The sequence below is a fragment of the Xyrauchen texanus genome, chromosome 40 (assembly GCF_025860055.1).
Source record: "Xyrauchen texanus isolate HMW12.3.18 chromosome 40, RBS_HiC_50CHRs, whole genome shotgun sequence".
Lineage (NCBI taxonomy): Eukaryota > Metazoa > Chordata > Actinopteri > Cypriniformes > Catostomidae > Xyrauchen > Xyrauchen texanus.
In genome coordinates, this window is record NC_068315.1 from 4,270,732 (window position 1) to 4,298,038 (window position 27,307).

General features: G+C 37.0%; 2 protein-coding genes across 4 annotated transcripts in view; one reads left to right on the plus strand and one right to left on the minus strand.

Annotated features, from left to right (window-relative positions):
• The first annotated feature begins 595 nt into the window (after window positions 1–595).
• LOC127633232 (serine/threonine-protein phosphatase 2A 55 kDa regulatory subunit B delta isoform-like) lies at window positions 596–26,925 on the plus strand. 3 transcript variants are annotated; one of them, XM_052112167.1, is made up of 10 exons: window positions 596–1,090; window positions 1,323–1,397; window positions 15,682–15,779; window positions 15,877–16,042; window positions 17,418–17,530; window positions 17,849–18,026; window positions 18,314–18,478; window positions 20,071–20,240; window positions 20,471–20,562; window positions 23,055–26,925. In XM_052112167.1, the coding sequence occupies exons 1-10, from the start codon at window positions 1,084–1,086 to the stop codon at window positions 23,332–23,334; spliced, it is 1,344 nt and encodes a 447-aa protein (XP_051968127.1). In that variant the 5' UTR covers window positions 596–1,083; the 3' UTR covers window positions 23,335–26,925. The 3 variants fall into 3 exon arrangements, with proteins under 3 accessions (XP_051968127.1, XP_051968126.1, XP_051968128.1); XM_052112166.1 differs by having other exon boundaries at window positions 596–1,397; XM_052112168.1 differs by lacking the exons at window positions 596–1,090; window positions 1,323–1,397 and adding an exon at window positions 9,172–9,959.
• The window catches only part of LOC127633233 (BCL2/adenovirus E1B 19 kDa protein-interacting protein 3-like), a 35,980-nt gene continuing 11,497 nt past the window's right edge, over window positions 2,825–27,307 (minus strand). Inside the window, exon 8 of the transcript XR_007969184.1 lies at window positions 2,825–3,005. The gene's annotated coding sequence lies outside the window, so the exon portion shown is untranslated. The remainder of the gene's footprint in view (window positions 3,006–27,307) is intronic.

Here is a 27,307-nt window from a genome sequence, read left to right on the forward strand (position 1 = left end):
GTTAAATATTGATCTTTTTCACACCAAAAGCGATCATGTCGCTTTAGGAGACATTAATTTAACCGCTTGAGTCGTATGGATTGCGTTTATGCTGACTGTCTGTACTTTTGGAGCTTCAAAAGTCTGTACCACCATCCAATTGTATTTTAAGGACCTACAGAGCTAAGATATTGTTCTATTTGTCTTCAAATGTGTTTTGCTGAAGAAAGAAAGTCATACGCACATGTGATACCATGAGGGTGATTAAATAGATGAGAGAGAATTTAAATTTTTGGGTGAACTAACTATTTATGACATTTTAAGGGAAGCCATGCATATATTGTAAGGTTACTGATATGACTGGAGTCTTCACCTTAAGTGGTCATAATTTTATTATTAATATGTTTCAAAATTGCAATACATTTCTTCAGGAATAAAACATTTTTGAATGAGCGAAAAATTACTTAAGTGCATCTTTAATACAAAATACAGATACTGTATAATGGCTCCCCCATGTGGCAAACCAATGAAACAGCTCCACTGTTCTGAACTATATGTCATCATAAATGTAACAAAGAATGGCACATCGTCCAAACACTGACAGAGATGGCCTTAGTTTCAGAGGTGTACGTAACTGGGTTTATTGAGAAATGAAATTGGACTTTATGGACTCTCTCTCTCTCTCTCTCTCTCTCTCTCTCTCTCTCTCTCTCTCAGATGAAATTAAGATGAAGAAAGCAACGCACTAAGACAGGGAATAATAATAATAATCATCATCATAAGGTTTGAGCTGGGCTGGGCTTTTAGACTTTTAATACTATAAAAAACAAAACGTTGATATTGGTAACTCTGCGCAAAGCCCCGCGCAGCAAGGACGCGCCGGGCGCACAGCAGCGCTCTTTATTAAATGACGTCACTGTGTCATGTCGACGGGCATCGTGCGCCATCTTGAACCGAAACAAAAATCACGGGCAGATCCAGCTCGCGCTCCTCCCGTGCGTTTCTCCGCACGCGCTCTCGTCCCGCGCTCGTTCACACCGCTATCGCCTGGTTCAGGTCGCGAATAAGCCGCACTGAAGGCTCGAGGCAGAGACAGAGGCGATCATGGCAGGTAAACAGGGGAGAGGGGGGGTGGTTAAACTGGTAGGCGGGGGCGCAGCGGCAGCAGTGCGGCCTAAACATCCAACCAGACCCCCTTTAGATGATCAAACCCCTCATTTAGTACTTTACCACCGTATGCATGCTCATATGGAGTATGGCTATTGGTTTAATATGTTTATATGCCTCAGAGAGGGCAATTTGAGCATGCATTTAAATGCACTCGTGTTTTGTTGTTGTTGCAGGGGTTGGTGGAAGCAATGACTTCCAGTGGTGCTTCTCCCAGGTTAAAGGAGCCATAGACGAAGATGTTGCAGAAGGTAAGTGATCGTTTGCATTGTTTTTTTTTTTTTTTTTTTTTTACTAAGGCAAAGACTGAAGTGTAGGGAGTTTAGAAGGAGTGCTGTATGATAATGATGGCAGAGCATAGAGGAAAAAGGATGAATGGATGGGCTATTATGGCAAAATAGGTGGGAGTCAGGGGTGCTGCAATCATCCTAACATTCCTGCCTTTAGAAATGTACACATTCATGCCAAATATGAATAGTTAGTTAATTTGCAAATACTAAGACTAGATGTGGCCCCTATGTTTTCAAATTGTTTCTACACCTCTGGATGGATGGTAATGGCTTGTTGTGATAGTTAGGTAGATAGACAGACAGTCACAGAGGCAGAGAGAGTAAAATAATTTGTTGATGCCTTTTATATGGTAGCATACTTTTATAAGTTGACAGTTAACTTTTTACAGCATTTAAAAGTCTTTGTCTTTTACCAAATCCATTGATGACTCACCTTGCACTCAAGGGTGTATCCACATTTATGTCCAATAAAATGCTTTCTGGAATTAAAATTTCTCTCCACCTAATGTGACCTGCCTATGACTAGTTTCTCAGCTGTGATGTAAAAGCTATTGGGTATTTAACAAAAAAAAGGGATGAGCCCGGGTTGTGTCCTATTTTAAAAGGAACTACGTCAACAGAGGAAAGACCATTTCATGTTGGTTTAGTCCCATGTGTGTAATTGTTGAGAGTGAGATGCAGTCAGATTGCATCACAGACAATGCATTAATATAAATATAAAAGGTATTGATGTGACATGGCAAATTGTAGATTGATGGGTGGGACTGATGGGGAATGTGCTGGATTCTTGGGCCCCTGTAGGGAAGCATATCCTGCCTTTGAGGCTGCGGAAAGCATGTCCAACTAGTCCAGCCAGTTCGTATTATCCAAGTGCCTTGTTCGAAGTGTGATCCAAGATCCAGGCATGATAGTTAAAGGGTTTTAGGGAATAATACAGATGTGCATCTTTCTCTTTGACAGCAAACTGTGGTTTATGTCCTATCATGTATCTAGACTGACTGATTACCCTTACCATGGTGCTGAAATTTTGCTGTTGCATTTTGTTTTTGCAGCTAAACTCTTTTTATATAATCTGCTGTCATAAATATATGGACTAAGTAAGATACATATATAGTGAGCTGGTAATTGCAAAATAAACCCTAACCGGGTGATCAGGACCCTGACGCAGAACTTATTACACGGCTTCTAATCAAATAAGTAAATACATGGACATAAATCATTGATTTGCATTGAAATTATGTTATTTGGTTAGAAAGAAATAGCTGAACAGCCAAATGTCACTTCTGGTTTGTGTTCTGTTGGTCTTTATCTTGTGAAAATGACTGTCTGACTCCTCATTATCCTGCTTATTACAAAACTACTACTTGACAAAGAAATACACACATAGACATGAAACATTGATTTGAGTTGAAATTATTTTATTAGCTTACTTTTAAAGATCACACAGTGATCCGAGAAGTAAGAAAGATTACTTGCAATACCTAGATGGCCAGTCTTCTCTGTCCCGGATGTGCAGTTGTTACTCGGAAATATCAGACCTCTAGATGGCGCCCTTGACCGATCAGAGACCTGCGTTAAAAACATGGAAATCATTTACGTTTTATTAGCACATTAGAAGTAGGTTAGGTTGTTTTTTTGTTGATAATTCTGTCATCCAGTAACGTAGTTTTGGGGTGTTCATATGGTGTGGTGGCGGTTGTTGATGTTTGTGGCACTTTCAGACCTCCGCTATCCCCTCGGTGAAAAATAAAACCGATTTCTAGGAAACGAACGCATGTACACTTGTGTAACATCATCTGAGCAGAGTGGACCTTCTGTGAAAGAGAAGGTTATTTCGAGATCACTGTTTTGCAAGACTGTGTGTGATTGCGTTATGTGTGAGTTATAAGCTGCAGCTCCATGGAATTCTGCGGAAGTTTCTGTTTTGGAATTTTTAAGCCATTGGTTAAAAAAAAGAAAAGAGGAAAAATATAGTCACGATACACAATTTCAGTCTGACTTTTTGTCTAGAACTATCAAGGCTTGTGGTTACAGTGTTGATAATATTGTACCTATTGTTGATAATTTAGCAGAACTTCAATACTTGTGTTACAGGATGCAAACAGAGAAACAAATGTGGGCTTACTGTCTCTCTCTCTCTCTCACACACACACACACACACACACACACACACAAAACAAATGTCTCTTGAGATGGTTGCTGGCTCCCGGCCAGGTTGTTTTTCAAATAAAATTAGTTCCTAAGTGTGAAGGCTTCCGGTTTCTTCTGAAATATATATTTTTTTCAAGTGGGACTTTTATGTTTTTGTTGCTCTTGTGTTTTAATAAATCAAAAGCAGGAAACCCAGGATTAGTCATGGACCTCAAATCATTGTTTGACGCTCTTGCTTATTAATACTGTTGGTTCTGGGCATTATGATGCGTGTATCTGGATGCATTTTTCTTTGTATGGAGCAAACTTCCTTTGAATTAGTGATGTCAGTTTTCGCACATTTTCATAGTTGATTACCGTGAAAATGTACGATCAATTAATTGATTAGATGTTTACGTTAATACCTCAAAACAAATGTGGAGCCAGGGAGTAAAATTGATATGTTTTTCGTTTCGGTTAGTTCTGAGCACAAATACAAATTGCAGCGTTGCCAGATCTTGCAAGAGAAACAAGCAACCTGGTCTGGACAAACAAGTCCAAAATAAGCCGCTTGCCTCAACAATATCAGTGAAAATAAGCAATGAATTTCTTCCAGTGTGGTGGATTTATCAGCATAGAAATCATAACAGCATAAAGTTAGTTAATAGTTAAGTATAATTTTAATTACAGATCTGCTTCTGAGTCAAAACCTGGCAGCATTACATCTGTATTAAATCAGTAAGTCTTGGAAACAACTGAGAAATGTACTTTTTACCTCGAAAAAGGATTTCCTTGAATCTGGATTAACTGTACATGTATATGTAGCTGTGTTTCCCACAGGATTTTGTGAAACTATGGTGGGTGGACCTTGGACACTCTAGGGAAGGGGTAGCCAACCCTGCTCTTGGAGAGCTACCTTCCTGCAGAGTTTAGCCACACCAACACACCTGCCTGTCATTTTCAAGTAATCCTAAAGACCTTGATAAGCTGGTTCAGGTGTGTTTGATTAGGGTTGGATCTAAACTCTGCAGGAAGGTAGCTCTCCAGGAGCAGGGTTGGCTACCCCTGCTCTAGGGGAATAAAATATTGTACATTGTAAAGTTAAATGCATCATTCTGGTACACTTTGAGAGCAAAATGAAGAGGCTAGATCTATGAAGAACTTTGTGCTCTTGTAGTAATTTAATCATAAACGCATTGCTTGTGTAGATATGAATTGTGACACAATCAACTAGAGCATACATTTGAGCCAGGGCTCGGCATGAAGGATTGTCATGTGCTTGTCCTCCAGACAAGTAAATTGGTCATTCACTTGTCCGGAGAGAAAAAAGGACATTTAAGTTACATGCTCAAGTAATATGTCATGTTGTATGTTTTTTCTAAAATTGTGACCATTGCCCAACCTAATAGTGTACCTGTGCAATCAACTCAATTCTCTGTGACAGAAATGTAAACTGCATATGGTAATTATTCAATGTTACCTATGGTAGTCAAATAAAGAAAAGCCTTCATCACCATCATTTACAGCAGGGATGCTCATAATTCTATTGAGTGAGATCTACTTTTTCATCATGTTATTGCAGCAAGATCTACCATGTACAATAAAGGCTATACATTATCACAATACCGAAATTTGGCAATTTTCAATACCAGCTTCAAAACCACAACAAATAATAACATATGGTAATTATGGAAGAATGGTTTCAAGTTCTTAAGTAATTATTCAAGACTTGTAAACAGTCAGTAATAAAATAATAAAAACAGCAATGAATAGAAATGCATGAATATTAATAGAACAAAAAATACAAATAAATACAATTCTGCGCTTTTTTAACAGCAGTAGTCTATCAAGTATTCAAGTAAACATTCAGAATGAAATGCAACATAAAACTATTACAGGTATTTACTGTATGATTATTAGGGATGCACCTATCCGGTACATCCCTAATAATCAGTATCGGCTCCGATACTGGCGTTTTAGAAGGATCGGGTATCGGTCCGATGATCCCCATCCAAATCCGATACTGTGTGTCAGTCATGTTCATTCCTGTCAAGCTGCAAAAATGACAAAGAACCATAAAAACAATTAAAGTAGTTCATATGACTCGTGCATTTTATTCAAATCCATTTGAAGACGTGCGATTAGCTCTGTGAATCACAAAAGGCTGAGTTTAATAAGTAAATATATAATATGCACGTACAACACCAGCGTGTTATCGAATGGTGCTGCTCTGTTGACGCACATGCTCGCGGCTATTTTTAGCCTTCACGCGTTGCGTAACATTTGAGCGCTACCCGCAAACAGAATCTCGGATGTAGATGCTCGATAGTTCGGTTCACTTACGGTATAATATGCATTTAGAAAGGTGTCGGAGATGCATTTGATCAGAATTTTGATAAGATGTGAATTAAACTATTGTGAACTTGCCTACAAACTAGAGCTGCACGATTTGGACAAAAAGTCATATTGCGATTATGATGGTAATGTTTTCCACATGTTCAACTGCAAAAAGGCTACTGGGGTTTTCTCACTTGATCCCTCTTAAAAAGGACCAAACTGAGATCTTTTTTCAGTTCAACCACAAACAAATAAATATATAAACAGTGAAACAAATTCTTCTTTATATCCAAATGTCACCGTGCATCTGTTTTTGTCCATTTTGTGACCAGATCTCAGCCCACTAATCATCAACATTTGTTTTTGAAACACAGTCAACTTGAATATTAGGGATGATCCAATCAGGATTTTAACATCCGATCTCCAATTTGCTTTTCATCTCATCAATCGATACTGATCATTTGACTTTTATCAGCAGCTCTGTCAAAACTGGTTATATGTAAGCTTTCTGCTCAATGTCACTGTTAACTACATTTCCGTTTCCATAGTTGCTGTCTAGTATTTCAAAAATAATGTTGGGTTGATTGAATAATTCGGTATACACAAAATATAAATGTTACTCTTTATTCTAGGCCTTAAAAGCTAGTAGGCTTATACAAACTATTCTTTACTGTATATTAGATAGTCCTAAAGAATGAGGCTTAATGTCAAACTGAAGATGAACTGATAACCCATTAGTGTAATTACATTTAAAGTGAAAATTTGGGTTAGTTTGTCACCATTTCATTTAATTAATTTTATTCATTAATTTATTATATTTAATTTAGCAATGCATTATATTATAGTAACTAAATCATTGTATATAGATTTCTTATATGTATGTTCCTTCCTTTTCATTTTGTTGGATGTTGGTAATATTAGTTCCGCTTTCACTTGTTTCCGCGGGGAGTGTAATAAGGGCGACACTCTCTCGTGAGGTAAACAAAATGACAGAAGTTGGAGGAAGAGAAGTTTCTGGACTCTACAGGTGTTACTGTTAATGCCGTTTGCTCAGTAATCATTTAATAAAGATGTTTGAATTATACCCATCTTGTATCATAATAACGCAGAATACATGTGCCTTGTGGAAACTGAAATGCTGCTACCGCAGATAATAATAAAAAAAACGCTTCATGCAGGATGCGCCAGTTTAGTGTAATGCGTTTAGCGCAAATAAGCAAACGGAACCGAACTCAGAGCACTTCTGTTACTCCAAGCATGAGAGGGAGTTGTGGAGCACAGGACCGCTCTGAAAACACTAACAATGCTCTAACTTAATATAGACCGGACAGAGCAGCGAAAATAAACTTTGAAGGGAGCAGACTATATTTATTTATTTAATTAAATCGCAGCCCTTTCCAATTTAATAATCGCAAAAAGTCATGTCGCGGTTTCGATTTAATTTCGATTAATTGTGCAGCCCTACTACAAACAGACACATACAGGACTTCCTGGAGAGTTCAGAATGACAAAATAAAAGCCTGAGAGTTTTAAAGTTAAAGGTACACGATTGAAATATGTTACTATTGTATTTAAAATTCTAAAAATCAATAATAATTATTTATTATTATTATTTGTTTACAAATTATAACAATATTTAAGTTGAATGGGTTCCAAAAAAATAACTCTGAATGAAAAGTGGACTTATGTCTTACAACTAAATAGAACAAAAGAGATCTGAATCCTTTAAAGTCCAGATACACCTTGAACGTTTTTAGCAAAAACAAATAAAAACAATTGCCTTCTTTTCTACTGAACACTTAGACTGGAATTAATTAATCAGGGTTTTTCCTGCACAGAGAATTACTAGGCCACCTCCGGCTGTGTACAAAACTCTGGTGGGTGTCTTCATGGAAAACACTAACAAGTCGAATAGTCTCTTGATGTCATTTAACATAACTTGAGATCATATAAAACTATAATGATGACATGCGAGACGAGAGGAGCGCTGCAGCTCGAGTGTCTGATAGAAACGCAGATCACAGCTTGGCGATATCTTCATTTCATCCTTAATTAAAGTTCATATAATATGGGAGCGTGCCATGTAAATAAACTCCAAAACTGTCATTCTCTGTGCGTACGTAGCCGCTTCAACCAGTTGGGTAAAAAAAAAATCATGTATGATGGCATTTTGCAACTTTTAGGATTATAATCATACTTTTTTGTTTTTCTTGACCATGTAATTTAGTAACTGTAGAACACATTAACTGAAATTATGCGTATATGATGCAATTATTACAGTTTCTTGTCAATCTATGTCTGTTTTAATGTGAACAATGCACCGCCACTTTAATTCAGTGCAGCACAGCAAAAATAGACTCGGTCCGTAAAACATCGCACTGCTGTATACGCACCGCAACTGGAACGGATAGACGGACTGCATCCACGTGCAGTGTAAAAGCTCTAACCTGTTAACATGGAACGGAAAAAAATATGCACCGCATACGCACTGCAAACGGAGTATGTGTGAAACGGGCGTTAGACATCACTCTCTGTGTTTACATGAAGACATCACCAAGATGGCCATTTTGGCAGAATTTCGAAATGTATTTGACTGTTCATTGCGCTCTGATACCGGATTGAGTCGGTGCTTGGTACTACCGGTACTGCAAAAACACGGATATTGGTATATCTTTATTTATTTTAGTATTGACTTGGTGCCGAACTACCGGTACTTTTGACAACACTAATACACAGTTGTTAAAAAGGTCTTCATTCACAGAACGCTTCATCCACCATGTGCATTATGGCAAGGAAATGTGTGATGCAGCAAATGGATCAAAGCACATGTTTAATTTTTTCAGACAACATTGGCCTTTAGGGTGTAGTTCCAAAATGTACTGTGATAAATCCTTTGGCCTTTAGTTTCATGAAAAATTATCGGAAAGACATTAACCAGTTACAACTGGTTACCAGCATTTAAAAATAACATTTTAATTCAGGAAAATCAGTTTTGGTTCCTTGAACCATTTTTAGATCCCGGCGGGAGCACTCCAAATAATATGTGCACATTCGTTCTGAAATTAATTTATCTACAATTAATATGCATAATTGATAGGGGTGTAATGGTGTGTATATGTGTGTATGTATGTGTGTATATATATATATATGGCATGATATATCGTGGTTCAAAAATGCAACTTTGCGCATCGTGGATATGGGACTTTTTATTGTATTTTTTTATGTTGGTTCTTTCCAATACGCACAACGTCCTAAGCCTACGTAACGCAGGGGTACATTCTTCGTGCATATCACCACCTACTGGGAAATTTAATTATTTCGTTGCACATGTACAATGACAATAAAGAGCTTGATTTGGGGGGAAATGGAGAAATATTAGTAAAAAAAGGTCTTAAATATTCATCTGTTTCTCACCCACACCTATAATATCACTTCTGAAGACATGGATTAACCACAAGAGTCGTATGGATTACTTTTATGCTACCTTTATGTACTTTTTTGAGCTTCAAAGTTCTGGCCACCATTCACTTACATTGTATAGACCTGCAGATTTATTTTATTTTTGGGTGAACTGTCCCTTTAAAGTTATTTTAGAGCAAATGCATAAATATCAAGTTACATTATAGAATATCGTCAAAAGACTGAAAAATATATATTTTCCTAAAAATTGCCCTGTCCCTTATGTGCATCCCCTTTAGTAACATTAGAACTAGAAGTGGTCAAACGTGAATAATTTGAGGGAGTTTCCACTGCTGCCCCTCCCACAAACAGTTATGCATGAATCTGACTTGATATTTGATCCATAAGGCTTCAATTCAGTTCTGATCTCAGGAAAAGGTCTGTTTAAGCATCAGGGGTTTTTGGGAGTTCCTCATGATCATACCTGTCTGACATGGCCGCAGGGCATCCCTCGCCCACTCTCGCTGCAGGCGAGCCAACCCTGTCTGCACCGCAGCTTCTCCTAGGCTCTTAAATCTTCCTCTGTTGTCTTCTGTGCTCTGCTGACAGCCACAGCCTGGAACTGCTATAATGGCCTCTCCCTACCTTTCACGATGGGTATGTGTGTGGTTATGTCCATCGGTTTCTCTTGCTGAATACTCTGCTTGTTTTCAAGCTTTACAAGGTCAGGCTTATTCTGCATTTCCTAATGCTAGGAGACTCCTCACTGAGCTTGCGTCATCTAACGTATGTCTGTATGATGTTCTACTTTTATCTTGATCGGGTGGTGCTGATGTAATCGATGCTGTACGTTGTGGGGGATACTCGATGTGAATGTTATGTTGTTGATGTTATCTTGCATGTCTTTTTTACGGGGTGGTCACCATGCGTGACATAGCTGCCTACATTACTGCTGTTGTTTTTGTTTGTGCTGTGCTACTGTACTGTGGTGTTTCCTCAGCTGAGTCTTCGATTTTGTTTTACCTTTTTTCTCCTGTGGGTTTTAGTGAAGGAAATATGTTCTGGCACTACATAATGAAAGATCAAGGTAGTTAGTTAATGTCCATGGTTCTCCACAATAAGGAAAATGGGGGAAGAGATTTTGCATAGAGAAAATAAAGGCCATTTTAGGACCATATAATATATTTACATTACATTATTTTCATGACAGTTTTACATATTTACCCAAAAGTTCTCTGATATATAGATAAGACACTTAAATAATTGCACATCTTAAATTGTGAGGTGCAAGTTATGGCCAAATAAATATATATATATATATATATATATATATATATATATATATATATATATATATATATATACATAATTCCAAATTGCAAACATATTTATTGACCAACTTTTTAGATATCAACCTTTTTCAAGGTATGTTTTCATCAGAATAAACAAAAAGAGATTCAGTGATCACCAACAGGAGGAAGTAGTGACATCACAATAAATGTCTCTGATTGGCTAACAAGCATGTCTCTAATAAAGGCTATTGTAATAATAAACATGATGATGATGATGATGATATTAATAAATACTATTCAACTGGGTTCCAAAATATAAGTGAAGTTGTAGTTTTTGCTCTGTTCATTCACACAAAACATTTTTTTTTTTCATTTTTTTTCATTTTTTTTTATTACAAATATTTTAGGTAAATATTGCCTGTTCTATTACTGTATTGATGTTTTGGTGCATATAAAATATTTATAATATTTAAAAATGAATAGCATTGCACTACCATTCATTTAGTCCAAAAAACAACTTTCATTACAATGGCTATACGGATAAAATGATGGTTCCTCTGATTAAAAATCACGAATGTAATTTCTGAAATACACACAATTATGGAAGTTAGGCTGTAAATATAGCGATATAATATTTGGAGAGAATGCCTAGCCCTACTCTTAAACTGTATTTATTCTGCCTAGTGTCTGTTGCTAAATCTACTGACAGCCTTGTTTTCCACATTTCATTTATTTTTTTGTGTTTCATTTTATTTAATGTAATGAATTGTAAATGTGCTTTCGTACATTTAATGGTATAGGCTGTATTGGTCATAATACAAAAGATCTTTAATACTTTACATTATGGTTGTATTCTTTAACATTAGTTAACTACATTATTTAATATGAACGTAACAATAAACAGTACTTTTAAAAGTACTATATTTACTAGTAATTTTTCTTACAAATATAAATCTTGGTTAATGTTAATTTGAACATCTAATACATTTTGTATAAGTTAACATTAATGCATTATGAACAAATGTGAACTAGCAATGATTATTTTCTTCAAAATTGTATCTTCTTAAATTAACCTCAACCAAGATAAATGTAAATGCTGTAATGTTGCTCAATATTGCTGATTTTTAGTTCATGCATAATGCATAAACTAATGTTAACATATAGAACCTTACTGTAAAGTGTTACCAAAATCATTATGGTCCCAAAAATAGGCTTGATTTCTAATTTGATGAGATTTGTTTCACTCACTACTATTTCTGAGTCATCAGAATACTCTCTGCTACTTAAGTGTGAGTAGAGATTGATTAATCACACCCACACAAGCTGAGGCCTTTGTTTGTTTATTTCTCATTAGCTTCTTCTTTGAGCCTGGAATTCTGTTGGTTTCTGCTTTCTTTTCTTTCTTTTTTGCTTTCATCTTTTGATGTCTTTTGGTAAATAATCTCTCTCTTAGGTGCTTATCTATTTTAATAAAAAATCAATTAAAATGCTTGCTTTTAAGAAGCGGATTGGTGAGAAAATGTGCTTTAACTTGACTTTTATCTCTGGCTGCAACCTTTTTAAAGGATCAGTTCCCCCACAAATTAAAGTTTTCTCATCATTTACTCACCCTCACCTGTATTACTCCTCCTTTTACACTGAAATGGACAACTAATCAAATGAAAACCTGTTATGTCCTAGTGTGATAATTAAAACATGAAATGCTGCAATCTTAGTCTGTATGAGCTGCATGAGCTTTAAATGAAGGTGTGAAGCAGAACGCAATTGATTCTCATAGTCTGTGGAGTTTCCAGTGTATGAGCGTTGTATGAAAGATGATAGCAGAGTGCTAATCCACACTGAAGTGTTATTTTCATATAAATTATTTTATGAAATCATAGCATTTACGGTTTAACACACTGGGCAATGTAGCGAACTGTTTATCTGGAGAAGTTAAACTTCCATCAAAAATGCTTGTCATAATAAAAGCATGATTCATAATAAAAGATAAATGCCTCAAATTGAAGAAATTGCAACCGAAATGTTATAACTGTATAGTAAAATGTCATCATCGCTGTAGAAATGATAACAATAATTATTATAATAATAATTAATGATTAATGAATATTGTAATAATAAATTAAGCAATATATCACATGCAGGAGTGATTTTGTACTGAATAAATGTTTGTTAAAAAAAAATGCAATGGTATGTTAATTAATTGATCTATTTTTTTTTTTTTTACTTAAATGTTTTTAAAAGTAAAAAATGTTGATTGGACACCATTTTGATTATAAAATTAAATTAAACTTTAAAACATGGAATTCTGGAAATAATTGGGGAAAAATAAAACCGATTTCAGTAGGACCCTACATGTTAAGGAAACATGCATATCTTTTAATTTATTATTTAAATTTAATTTTAATAGGCTAAAGTAGTGTGTTCAATAGCACATTATCATATTAGCAAATGTTTTTCTTTGGTATTGAAATTGGTATCGAGAACCATGAAATTTCACTGGTACCGACTACTGAAATTTGGGTACTGTGACAACACTAGTGGAAGCGTATGGTTTTGCTCTTTGGACTGCTTTGATGTTGGGGTGAACTTTTTTTGAAAGCCACTGGTCACTATATGCTATTGTTCATATAGCTTGGACATTTTTAAACATTTTGTGTTCCATTGAAGAATATCATAATTGGTTTGAAACAGCAAGAGGGTGAGTAATTGATGACATAATTTTTGTTTTCGGGTGATCAATTACTTTTAAGTCTTGTATAGAGTTGGATGGTAAAACGCAACAGACAAGTTTCTCTGAACCATACTTTTTTGTGTAAACATGGAACATAATTCAATTAGCTGTTTATCATAACTTCCAGAAACCATTTATTTTGATGGGACACACAACCGGTTACATTTACATTTATGCATTTGGCAGACACCTTTATCCAAAGCGACTTACAGTGCACTTATTCCAGGGACAATACCCCCGGAGCAACCTGGAGTTAAGTGACTTACTCAAGGACACAAAGGTGGTGGTTGTGGGGATCGAACCAGTGACCTCCTAATTAACAGTTATGTGCTTTAGCCCACTGCGCCACCACCACTCCACTCTGTTACAGTGCTTGACGTTTATACAAAACCTGTAGAGAACACTAATGCACCAAGGCTACATCTACATTAATCCGGATACTTTTGAAAATGGTGTATTCGTCTCAAAATGCTCCCCGTTCACACTAGCGTTTTTAAAAGTTGCTCATCCACACTGAAACGTATGAAAATGCTAAAATCGTGTCACTGCGCATGCGGAAAATCCCCGTTGCATGTACGGTCTGAAATGCTATTGTCCTCGTGTTCCGTCGCCGGACACCAATTCCGAGTAAACTTCCCTTTGCCTTTGAAGGAACGCAATATGAATTTTGTACAAAGTAACATTTATTTTAACAATGCTATCAAAGTGAGTATCAAGTACAACACTGCCGCTATAACACTGGCCGCCATCTTTATCGTTTTGATTGGATAGATCACATGACTGCGTCACATGACAACAACTCATCATTTTCAGATATATCCGTTTTCACGGTCCACACTACAATGCGAAAACGCCGGTTTCAAATATATCCACTTTGGGGAGCGTTTTCATAAAGCTCAGTTTTCATGGACAAAAACGGCATCTCAGTGTGGACTGAAGGCCAAAATGGAGAGGAAAAAGATGCGTTTTCAAACGAAAACGTATTCGTTTGGACCAGGCACAAGATAATGGGACATTCCGATTCATCTGTAGTAGTAAGTCAGAGTGCATTTGAAATTCTCCAATATGTTAATTAGTAGACAATCGAAGTTTCTCACCCAGCTGATTTAGAGGTTTTCTATACAGTTTATAAAAACGTCTGTCTAAACTCTGTGCAATGACCATTACTTGGTTCAAGTCTAAAAATGCTTGTGGCAATTTATAAAGAGAAGCTTGATTATCTCTTGATTACTGCAGATTTGAGGTGTGAATTGTTGGTTAAATGAAGCGCAGGTCTGTGTGTTTGTATGAGGCCACTGTGCTTGGATTGAGAAATGGTGAATCATGCCTCTGTTTGTCCCTCTGTCCTTCTGAGAGAGGGGTGGGGGGGTGTGAGGGGTGCGCTGCGGGAGGGGTGGAGAGAGGAAATTATCCACAGAAAACAAAGAAAATGGATGTGTTTGAATTTTGCAATGTCAGAGTTTAAGATTCATGTTAAAACATCAAGTTGATCGTGTATAACGTTAAAAGTTTGTTGATGGCACAACAAGATTAAAAAACCCATGAAATGGCTTGACAAGCTCAGTTTCTTTCATGTGTTGACATATCTCTTATTGAAACACCCAGAAAGCTTGGGCGGGACATTTTGAAGGACTCCCCCACTTTAAACATTATGCATTAGGATTTGCTTCACATAAAAGCTTTGAAACAAGATTTGCTGCTTACTAATGTTAGTCAAAGGCAGGTGATGTATTTCTAATTAGGAGGAGGGACGTTGTCATTCTAGAGCGCATTTGATTGGACAAAAATGTGGATATGCCTGTGAGTGCAAGATGAGTCATCAATACATTTTGGTCAGTTTTCAATGAAAAGAGAGTTTCAGAAGTGGAGTAAGTTTTGATGAAAGATTACAAAGTACATAATTTTTCTTTGGAATATTGTGCACAGATAATTATGTACCCATATGTACATTTTTATTGAAGTAAAAAGATTGGTAACTTTACAATAAGGTTCCATTCATTAACATTAGTTTATTCCATTCTTTATATTAGATGTCATGAACAAAAATGTATTCATTTTAGTTAATAAAAATACAATTATTCATTGTTAGTTCATGTTAGTTCATAGTGCATTAATGTTAACAAATACAACTTTCGATTTTAAAATGTGTTGTTTAGGTTGAAATTAACCAAGATTAATAAATGCTGTACAAGTATTGTTCATTGTTAGTTCTTGTTATCAAATGGAACCTTATTGTAAAGTGTTACCAATACATTTTAGTTCATGTCAACTTTAAAAACTCTCCTTTGAGGTGGGATCTACTTTTCACAAAGCTTTGCATAATGATTGTTTATCATTCTTCCTTTTGGATGTTCAGCGGACATCATTTCAACGGTTGAATTTAACTATTCTGGGGAGTTATTAGCCACAGGAGACAAAGGGGGAAGAGTTGTCATATTTCAGCGGGAACAAGAGGTGATGTAACCCAAAGATTTTTATTGCATATCATAATTTCCAAAAAAATGTGACTCAATTTGAAGTTTAATTTGTGTTCAATAATCTTGAATCGCAGAGTAAAAACCGCTCGCTCTCGAGAGGGGAATACAACGTGTACAGCACTTTTCAGAGTCATGAACCTGAGTTTGATTACTTGAAAAGTTTAGAAATTGAGGAGAAGATCAATAAAATCAGATGGCTCCCGCAACAGAACGCTGCACACTTTCTCCTCTCCACAAACGGTATGTGAAATTTATTTGAGATTTTTGTATAAGTGTATCTATCTCTTCCTGAACCTTGTGACCTCCCTAGATAGTGACCTTCCTTGTAATACTAGTAACCTAATGGTAGTAGCTACCTACCTAGACAGCATGCTAAGGTATCATAGATGCAAATCAAAAGGTTTCAAAAGGGAAGCATCATCACCTTCAAGGACCTACAATTGCGTGCGTGCATTGCTTTGCAGTGAGCCAAAATGACAGGACGAAGTGAGGGAAATGTTGATTCTAGATATACTTTTCATTCAGTCCTAAAAATCATCAATATAAACGTTTTATATTTAGTTAAAAATCTACTTTTTACACATTATTTGTCTATGCTATGTATTTTATGCAGTAATATTTTATGTATTTTAGGCCTTGTTCAGACTGCCACTAAAATCAATTTTTTTGCATATCGAGATTGTATCCAGATGAGCTTTTGATAGTCTGGACAGCAAAAAAAACCACATGAAATCAGATATTTCCAAATCTAATTCAAACCACATCAGGATGTGGTTTCAAATGCTCTTGTAATCTTAGTTTTTCAGATGCATCTCAGTCCAGACGCTCTGGCTGCTCAATTCGGATTTCAAATAGTTTTTTTGAGTCACTTTTAACGCGACACACAGCGATGGCATAAAAAATCGGTGACTGCGGCATGGAACATCACAATATTTACCGGTCTCCTCCATCGCCGAGTTCTTCTTGTGTGACGGAGGAGTTCTCCACCACGACTAGACAGGGTGCTTATTTGGAGAGCGAGATGATGCATCTGTTTTGAAAGCATCGTCACATGGGTACGCCTACGTCGTTACCAAAGCAACCCATGCAGATAGGTTGGTTATGTCTAAATGCGCAAATCAGATTTGATCACTTGCAATTAATAGTGCGGACAGTCTGCCTGAAAAGATCTGATTTAAAAAAAAAAAATGCAGTTTTGCCTGCAGTCTGAACATGGCCTTAGAGCTCTGTGCTGTTAGCTTAGCAACATGCTAATGCTAAACTATTGAAATCAATGTTGATTTCATTCAGTATTAAAAATAATCAAGACAAAATGTAATCTAATTAAATATGGACCTTTTATGAAAAATGTATCCTCTGTATTTTACCATTTTGTTAGCTTAGCAACATGCTAATGCTAGAGTACATTGAAATCAATTGTGAGTTCAGTCTTCCACGCGTCACTTAAGGAGCACTTCTTTGCATAATGCTGACTATGTGGAGTGATCCAAATCAGTGACTTATAAGGACCCATTTCAGTTAGAAAGTAGCAAGGCTGTCTACTAAGTTTTGGAACAAAACTTCAATATCTTTATGGATGTGGAATGATTTTGATTTGTTTTATTTTATCAAAAAGACAAAACCATCAAATTATGGAAAATCGGCGAAAGGGATAAACGAGCAGAAGGATACAACCTTAAAGACGAGGACGGAAGGCTGCGAGATCAGTTTCGAATCACATCACTACGGGTAAGTCTGTCATTCCTGTTAACAGCTGAATTTTTGAGGTGACTGCAAGTACAGCCATTAACAACGAAGGGTTGGTTTGTAATTTATGAATACAAAATGCATATTTTTGACTGTATATACTGTTGCATGGAAGAAATGTGTCGTCAGGTAAAGATTAAGTATTTCTCACATGATTGATAATCGAATTCCTTATCCAACGAAATGCAACAGAAATCAGGACGCATTACCTTTCACATGAATCCAGGATGGGGTGCACTGCACTCTCTATTCTATGCCTAGTTCATATTTCATGAAGTGACTCTCTCTGATGTTTTGCAGGTTCCTGTGTTGATGCCGACAGACTTGATGGTGGAAGCCAGCCCACGCAGAATATTCGCAAACGCACATACATATCACATCAATTCCATTTCAGTAAATAGTGATTATGAAACATACCTTTCTGCAGACGACCTCAGAATAAACCTCTGGCATTTAGAAATCACAGATAGAAGTTTTAGTATCCTTTTCGTAATCAGTGACATCTTTGGAGTTTTATTGCATATGTTACCTCCCATCTGAATGTGTCTTGCTATAAAGGGGGTCATATGTATGTGTGTGTGTTTGTATGTGTGTGTATATGTATATATGTGTGTGTGTGTGTGTAGGCACGCACGCACGTATAGATGCATGCACGCATTCATTCATTCCACTACTTGCTGCTGGAATAGATCTCGACTGTTTTAAACTGTGTTTGAAGTTCTCTGCTACTCTACTCTGGGTTTCCTTCACTCTTTCCCCCATCAGACATTGTAGATATAAAGCCAGCGAATATGGAGGAGCTAACGGAGGTGATAACAGCAGCCGAGTGCCACCCACATCAGTGTAACATCTTTGTATACAGCAGTAGTAAAGGAACCATCCGCCTCTGTGACACGAGGGCTGCCGCGCTCTGCGATAGACATAGCAAATGTGAGTGCTTACACTGTTGTAATGATATTCCTCAAACTGTCTGGTTAGGGACTGTTCTAAATCTCCCATTTTCAAAGTGCCACAGAAAGACAGTGCTTACAGTTTTTAAAAAAAATAACTATGATGCTTGGATAGGAGAAAGTTATCAACACAGAAATGTAAGTTTCAAAAGGCAGAAATCGTTGGTACAGTGAGGCACTTCCAATGAATGGGGGCCAATCTGTAAACGTTAAAATACTCACCGTTTCAAAAGTATACCCATAAGATGTAAACAGTACAGTATGTTAACATAATTTTAGTGTGAGAAATTGCTTGCTAACCTTTTCTGCGTGTAGTTATATCCAAATTTACAACATTGTTGCCATTAAGGATTGAATGCCTTAAACACTGAAACCTTAAATCGATTATAAAAACAATTTAAGCCAAAAAAATATATGGAGAATAATCAATGGAAGTGCTTTTATCAAATTATAAGCTTCAGATTTCTGCCTTTTTTAAATCCTCCAAAAATTGGCCCCATTCACTTCCATTATACGTGTCTCACAGTAACCTCGATTTTTGTTTTTTTTTAAGGAGGGACGAGTCGAAAGTAACTTTGTGGTTATCAACATTATGCCACAAATACTGTTGATTGACTTTAACTTGTATTAAACCAGGAATATTTCTTTAACTAATGGTAATGTTATCTTATTGTCAAGTGTTGCCCAGCATTTACTGGTGACAATATTTGCATACTGCTGATCTATTTGTTTACTGATTTCAGTTTTGGTCTTTTTTTTTCCTAGTATGTATTTTGTCATTTATAGCCACCTTTAATTCCTCGTCTATTTTTAACCATTTACTTCATGTAAGACTTTAAAATTATTCTTATGCTGCTTTGTAAACACTGATATTTAGTAGCTAACATAGTTTCGTTATGTTATATGTAGCCAAACTATCCATCATAGTCTTGGAGGAGGTACACTAAACTATTTGCAAAATAAATGTTAGTTTCTACCCGTGTAGTTTTCTATTCCTTTATTCCCTCTTGGTAAATTCCATCCCACAGTCACTGAACTTTCTGTGTGAGTATGTTACTAACCATGACCTCAATCGATAGCGTCCCCTAAAACACAATCAGACTCTTTCACTGCAAGGCCATGGGAAGTTGTGTCCCGTTTTGTCTGTTTTTGCCATATGTTTCCACTGTTTAATGTCAGCAAGCTCTTATGTTACGTAATCTCCGGATTATATAATTAATCGAACACAATGTTCTCAGCAAGCAAAACAACACAACTCTGGCCATTTACTTCCTGTCAGATCCACTATGTGCAAAAAGTCAGACACTTGAGAGCATGAAATAAAAAAATGTTGTCATTGGATAAGTTTTCCAAAAATTATTTTTATTTAACTTTGCAAATGGACACTTTATTTGGAGTATTTGTTAAGCTGATCTCAAACTGGCTTTGTTTGTATTGATAAACTTGCTAACTAAATACTGTGCACTATATGCTTAATATATACTGTTGAAATGGTTGTATTGGTAGTATGCTATTCTGAACGTCTAGACATTGTCTTTTACACAAATATTTGATTTCTATGGTCCTCCAAAGTTTTTGAGGAGCCAGAAGACCCTAGCAGTCGGTCGTTCTTCTCGGAAATCATCTCCTCCATTTCCGACGTCAAGTTCAGCCACAGCGGCAGATACATGATGACCCGCGATTACCTCTCTGTGAAAGTCTGGGATCTGAACATGGAAAACCGGCCCATAGAGACCTACCAGGTAAACGACAGTTCTCACAGAACATTCCGTATCATGTGCTGTCACGTTTCACATTTTTCCTGAACATGCTATTTCATGTCTAGGATGAATACATTCTTAAAATACTGCTGGCACCTCCCTAAGAACACAAAGTTTCACACTGGGCTAAAACATGTCTTGTATTGTGTGTAATTATGAGTGGTGTCCTGTTACTTTGTTCTTGATGAATCACATGTGCTTCTCCAATGCAGGTACACGAGTACCTACGTAGCAAGTTGTGCTCACTCTACGAGAACGACTGCATTTTCGACAAGTTTGAGTGCTGTTGGAATGGTTCAGACAGGTTAGCGGCCCAGATTTAAACCAGATTTCATTTAAGATTCATATTTAAGTGTGTTTAGTCTTTTTAACTGAAAATATAAGTAACTAAAAGGCTACATTGACACAACATTTGAATGTGGCCCAATTCTGATTTTTTTTTCTCCTCTCGTGTGACACATTGGTTTTTGGATGAGTGTAAACTAGGACTGGGTGAAAATATAGATTTTTCCAATGTATTGTGATCATCTCTGTCGATTCTTGGATCGTTTACACCATACGCAGCCATCTGCTACAATGAGAGAAAAATCGTTCATTTTGCAACCGAATTTCACGCTATGCAACAAAAAAATGTCTGCGATTAGCCACTGGCTAGTAAATGTTCAGATTTCAATCATCAGTGATTACGTAGTGTAGGGGGAAGAAGTTTAGCACCGAGATCCTTTCACTGCATGTTGAGGGTAAAAGTTTGGTTTGACTCGTTCCGTGTAATGTGTGTCCAAAAAGGAGATCCACGCAAATCATCTGACATTAAATAATGTGCTTTACAATCAGGTGCTGAACCTCAAAAAAATAAACCTGTAATTCTAATCATGCATAGCACTGATGATGTAAAGCTATTCGCCTCCTCTCTCGTTAACATGCATCGATTTACAGATGCTCCTTACAGAACTGTCAGTCTTAAGTTTTATTTATTATTTCTATCCCCTTTTTCTCCCAATTTGGAATGCCCAATTCCCACTACTTAGTAGGTCCTCGTGGTGGCACGGTTTGGTGGTGGAGGACAAGTCTCAGTTGCCTCTGCTTCTGAGACCGTCAATCCGCGCATCTTTATCACGTGGCTCGTTGTGCATGACACCACTGAGACTCTCAGCATGCGGAGGCTCATGCTACTCTCTGTGATCCACGCACAACTCACCACACACCCCATTGAGAGCGAGAACCACCACTCGCAACCACGAGGAGGTTACCCTGTTTGACTCTACCCTCCCTAGCAACCGGGCCAATTTGGGTGCTTAGCAGACCTAGCTGGAGTCACTCAGCACATCCTGGATTCGAACTCGCAACTCCAGGGGTGGTAGTCAGCGTCAGTACTTGCTGAGCTACCCAGGCCCACTGCCAGTCTATTTATGTTCAACAAAATAATGTAAATACTGGTAAATAGTACAAAATATGCAATGAAACGTGTATCAAAATATAATGCATGCAATATAATATTTATTGATGGGATACATGTATTTTGTTTGTTTTTTCAGTTTTAAAAAGCAAACATTTGACATTATGAATAACTAATAAAAGATAATTTGTAAAATGTATATTTTTGTAATGTACGAAGTTAGAACATCCATCTTCAACCGCTTATCCGAAGTCAGGTCGGACCCCGAGGCGTTCCCAGGCCAGTGTGGAGATGTAATCTCTCCACCTAATCCTGGGTCTTCCCCAAGGCCTCCTCCCAGCTGTAAGTGCCTGAAAAACCTCCCTAGGGAGGCGGCCAGGGGGCATCCTTACCAGATGCCAAACCACCTCAACTGACTCCTTTCGACTAAGGGAGAAGCCCGCCACCCTTCTGAGGAAGCCCATTTCGGCCACTTGTACTCGCGACCTAGTTCTTTCGGTCATGACCATAGGTGAGGGTAGGAACAAAAATTGACCGGTAGATCGAGAGCTTTGCCTTCCGGCTCAGCTCTCTTTTCGTGACAATGGTGCGATAGAGCGAGTGCAATACCGCCCCCGCTGCCCCCATTCTCCGGCCAACCTCCCGCTCCATTGTCCCCTCACTCGTGAACAAGACCCCGAGGTACTTGAACTCCTTGACTTGGGGCAATACCTCCTTCCCTACCTGGAGTACTCACTCCATCGGTTTCCTGATGAGTTAGAACATACCCTGTATAATTAACATGTTGCTGTTAGAGACTTTCTTTTTATAAGCAATATGGACATTATAACTGAAATATTAATTGATGTCGTATCGAGAGCTTGTGAATCTGAATCGGTCAATAAAACTCACTCAGACCGCATTTTAGTCGTTTTTCCTTACCAATATAGTTTAATATGAAAATCTTAAAATAGCATTACATAAAGTTTACATTGCTATTGGCAAATTTTGAAAACACTGTTTTTGGTACTGAAGCGAATGGTGTCAGTTTTTGGCATTTCTTTACCTCACTACATATATATATAGATAGATATATCTGCAACTAACGATTATTTTGATTAACGATCTTCTGATGCACATGCCAGAGTGTTGTACGCATGCAGGTTTGGGATTTCAGGAGCGTTGCCTGTTCAAATCACTGCTTTTTTTTTGTGGTGAACAGTCACAAAAAAATCTAATTGGAGCAAAAAATCTGAATTGGACACTTTCGGTTAGTGGTGTGAATGTAGCCAAAGCCTGGAAAGACTGCCCTTCGGTAACCTGAACAATACAGTAAGTCTGTTGCCTGGAAATGACACCTAATCTTCTATATTCTTTTCCCCTCTCTGATTGGTCCAAATTGTCTCTTTGATCTTCTCCAGTGCCATTATGACTGGTTCCTACAACAACTTCTTCAGGATGTTTGACAGGAACACGCGCAGGGACATCACACTGGAGGCCTCACGGGAGAACAGTAAACCCCGTGCCGTGCTCAAACCGCGCAAGGTCTGCACCGGTGGTAAACGGAAGAAAGACGAAATCAGCGTGGACAGTCTGGATTTCAACAAGAAGATCCTACACACCGCCTGGCACCCGAAAGAGAACGTCATAGCCGTGGCTGCCACCAACAACCTCTATATATTCCAGGACAAAATGAATTAAAAAGAAAGTGATTTAAAAAATAAATAAACCTGACAAAATCAAGATAAAGAAATATCTCCCCATCCCTGTTTACCACGACGCAGATCGGAGGACACTCAAAATCTTGTACTTTGCAATGTTAAGCCTAGTCGTTAAATCTGTAAGAGAAAAATGGCCGTTTCGTCCTGACGAAGAATTGAAGCACTTTTTTTTTTCATGCGTAGACAAGGGAGACCGTATATTTTCTAGTAGGGCAAAATGATTCACAACGAGAACACCAATATTAACCTCAAGCAACGGAATCGACGAACACCAATCAGCATAAAGAGGCTAGGTCAAGTCGTACGCATATTCGTCTTTCGGCTGAGCCTTACGTTTTTATGATTTGATGACCTTAAGTATGGAACTTACCACAGGATGAGTGTCGTCTCGCAGTCAAAGTGGTATGTACCTCAAAATCAGGCCTTCATGATGTTTTTGTTCATGGCTGTTAACATTCCTTCCCCTGACCCAACTCTCAGGCCTCGATGTTCTACCTTTTAAGCACTTAAACAGGTCTCCATTTTTGTCAGTGGACAGTTTTCGTTTTTTTTTTTTTTTTCTGTTTATTTTGTACTTTTTTTCTTTTTTTTCATACATAATTATATCTACTCTAACTGTATCTATATATTACACCATCCGGTGTCAAACCACTTAATAAAAGTAACATAACGACAAAGAAAAAGCGTTTTTTTACATTGTGAGCAGGTATGTATGAAGTTCCATAATTGCATGTAGATCTGGAGCGGCAGTGGTAAAAATGTGAAATCAACCTGCTGTTCCCATATTGGCCGTATTATAGGGGAATTCCACCCAAAAATAAGAAATTCGTATACAGCAAAAAATGCGTGGCCTGCTTTATCAAACAAGTCTAAAAATTAATTTTCTTAGTGTTTTGTCATGTTTTTCAGAAAAATCGAAATCTAAACATCCTTAAATCTAGATCTATTTACTTGATTAAAGATAATAGTTGTTTGCAGAGAATATATCTTAAGTTTAGTTTTCTTACCCCCATTGGCAAATTGTTTCCCCCCTTGTTTAAAGCTAAACATCACAAAGTTTGTTAGATTTATGCTTTAAAAAAAAAATGGAAACGGGGTTAGGAAAATAAACTTAAATTCTCTTTCAAGCAATTTTGCTTTTCAAAGAAATGTATCTTTATTTAAGGATGTTTACATATTTTACTGGAAAATTAGTTTTGTGCAGTGGAATGAATGGCCCCTCGTTTATTAAAAAGTTTTTTTTTATTAAAAAAAACTTTTAATAAACATTTTTTTTTCAGTCAGAGTCAGTTACACTGGAGTGAATGGGGCCAATCCATAAACGTTAAAATAAATACTGTGTTTAAAAAGTGTAGCCATAAGATGCAAACGTCTTATTATATTTTAGTGCGATACAATCACACACTAACCTTATTTCTGTAAAGTTACACCTAATATTACAATATAGTTGCCATTATGATGCAACACTGTAAGTGATTTTATCACACTAAAATAATTGTAACATGTAGAATGTTTAAATCTTGTGCCAGTAAATAAAATAAATGTATTTTAATGTGTATGAAATGGCCCCATTCACTTCCATTGTAAGTGCCTTAATCTAACCACGATATACTGTGTGTGTGTGTGTGTGTGTGTGTGTGTGTATATGTATATATATATATATTACACATACATACATACATACATACATTATATATATATATATATACACACACACACACACACACAGTTGAAGTCAGAAGTTTACATACACTTAGGTTGAAGTCATTAAAACACATTGTTTAACCACTCCACAGATTTCATATAAGCAAGCTTTAGTTTTGGCAAGTCGTTTAGGACATCATCTTTGTGCAAGAGAAGAGTCATTTTTCCAGCAATTGTTTACAGATGGATTGTTTCACTTTTAATTGACTATATCTCAATTCCAGTGGGTCAGAAGTTTACAAACACTAAGCTAAATGTGCCTTTTAGCACATATGGAGAATTCCAGAAAATTATGTCTAGTCTTTAGGCAGTTAGCTTCTGATAGGCTAACTGGAGTCAATTGGAGGTGTACTTGTAGATGTATTTTAAAGCCTACCTTCAAACTCCGTGCCTCTTTGCTTGACATCATGGAAAAATCAAATGAAATCAGCCAAGACATCAGAAAAAATATTGTGGACCTCCATACGTCTGTTTCAACCTTGGGAGCAATTTCCAAACGCCTGAAGTTACCACGTTCATCTGTACAAATGACAGTATGCAAGTATAAACGGCATGGGACTACAAAGCCATCATACCGCTCAGGAAGGAGACTCATTCCGTCTCCTAGAGACGAATGTAGTTGGGTGTGAAAAGTGCAAATTAATACCAGGACAACAGCAAAAGACCTTGTGAAGATGCTGGAGGAAACAGGTAGACAAGTATCTAGATCCACAGTAAAACAAGTCCTATATCAACATAACCTGAAAGGCTGCTCAGCAAGGAAGAAGCCACAGCTCCAAAACTGCCATAAAGCCAGACTACAGTTTGCAAGTGCACATGGGGACAAAGATATTACTTTTTGTGGAAATGTCCTCTGGTCTGATGAAACAAAAATGTAACCGTTTGCCCATAATTACCATCGGTATGTTTGGAGGAAAAAGGGTGAGGCTTGCAAGCCGAAGAACACCATCCCAACCGTGAAGCATGGGGGTGGCAGCATCATGTTGTGGGGGTGCTTTGCTGCAGGAGGGACTGGTGCACTTCACAAAATAGATGGCATCATGAGTAAGGAAAGTTATGTGGAAATATTGAGGCAACATCTCAAGACTTCAGCCAGGAAGTTCAAGTAGTGTCGTAAATAGGTCTTCCAAATGGACAATGACCCCAAGCATGCCTCCAAAGTTGTGGCAAAATGGCTTTAGGACAACAAAGTCAAGATATTGGAGTGGCTATAACAAAGCCCTGACTTCAATCCTATAGTACATTTTTGGGCAGAACTGAAAAAGTGTGTGCAAGTAGGCCAACAAACCTGACCCTGTTTCACCAGTTCTGTCTGGAGGAATGGGCCAAAATTCTTCTTCCAAAAACGTATTGTGAGGAGCTTGTGGAAGGCTACCCAAAACATTTGACCCAAGTTAAACAATTTAAAGCCAATGCTACCAAATACTAACAAAGTGTATTTAAACTTGTGACCCACTGGGAATGTGATGAAAGAAATAAAAGCTGAAATAAATAATTCTCTCTACTATTATTCTGACATTTCACATTCTTAAAATGTCAAATTGTGAACTGAGTGTATGTAAACTTCAACTGTATATATATAGTATACTATACTATAATATATATATATATATACGCACACAGTATATACACTCACCAGCCACTTTATTAGGTATATCTACTTATTCAAGTGATGATCTAATCAGCCAATCGTGTGGCATCAGTGGAATCTATAAAATCATGCAGATATGGGTCAGGAGCTTCAGTTAATGTTCACATCAACCATCAGAATGGGGAAGTAGATTTACAATTCTACCTAATAAAGTGGCTGGTGAGTTTATATAGAAAAAAAATATATATATATATACTGTGTATGTGTGTGTGTGTGTGTGTGTATGTATGATATATATATATATATATATATATATATATATATATATATATATATATATATATATATATATATATATATATATATTATAAATATATTATAAATAATGGATGAGCCAATAATTTTGGAAAATCAAACATTATGCCAATTGAGCTTAAATTGTTTTGAAAATGGAACATTCCTTTAAGTAATAAGCTGAATGAATCTGTCACATTAGGAATTCTAAAACATGGAAGAACGGCAAATTGAACTGTAGATGGAATTCCTTTTTAATCTGCCAGTTGGGAAGCGAATCTCTATATTGTACTACTTGAATTTTCGGTTGCACTGTATGATGGAGGACATTGGCCAAAAGTGTCAGTATTGCCGTCATTTTCGG

Coding starts and splice junctions, on each gene's coding strand:
- LOC127633232 (XM_052112166.1), top strand. CDS start 1,295: ATGCACTCGTGTTTTGTTGTTGTTGCAGGGGTTGGTGGAAGCAATGAC. Junction 18,479..20,070: donor CTGCGATAGACATAGCAAAT/GTGAGTGCTTAC, acceptor GGTCCTCCAAAG/TTTTTGAGGAGCCAGAAGAC. Junction 20,241..20,470: donor GGCCCATAGAGACCTACCAG/GTAAACGACAGT, acceptor TCTCCAATGCAG/GTACACGAGTACCTACGTAG.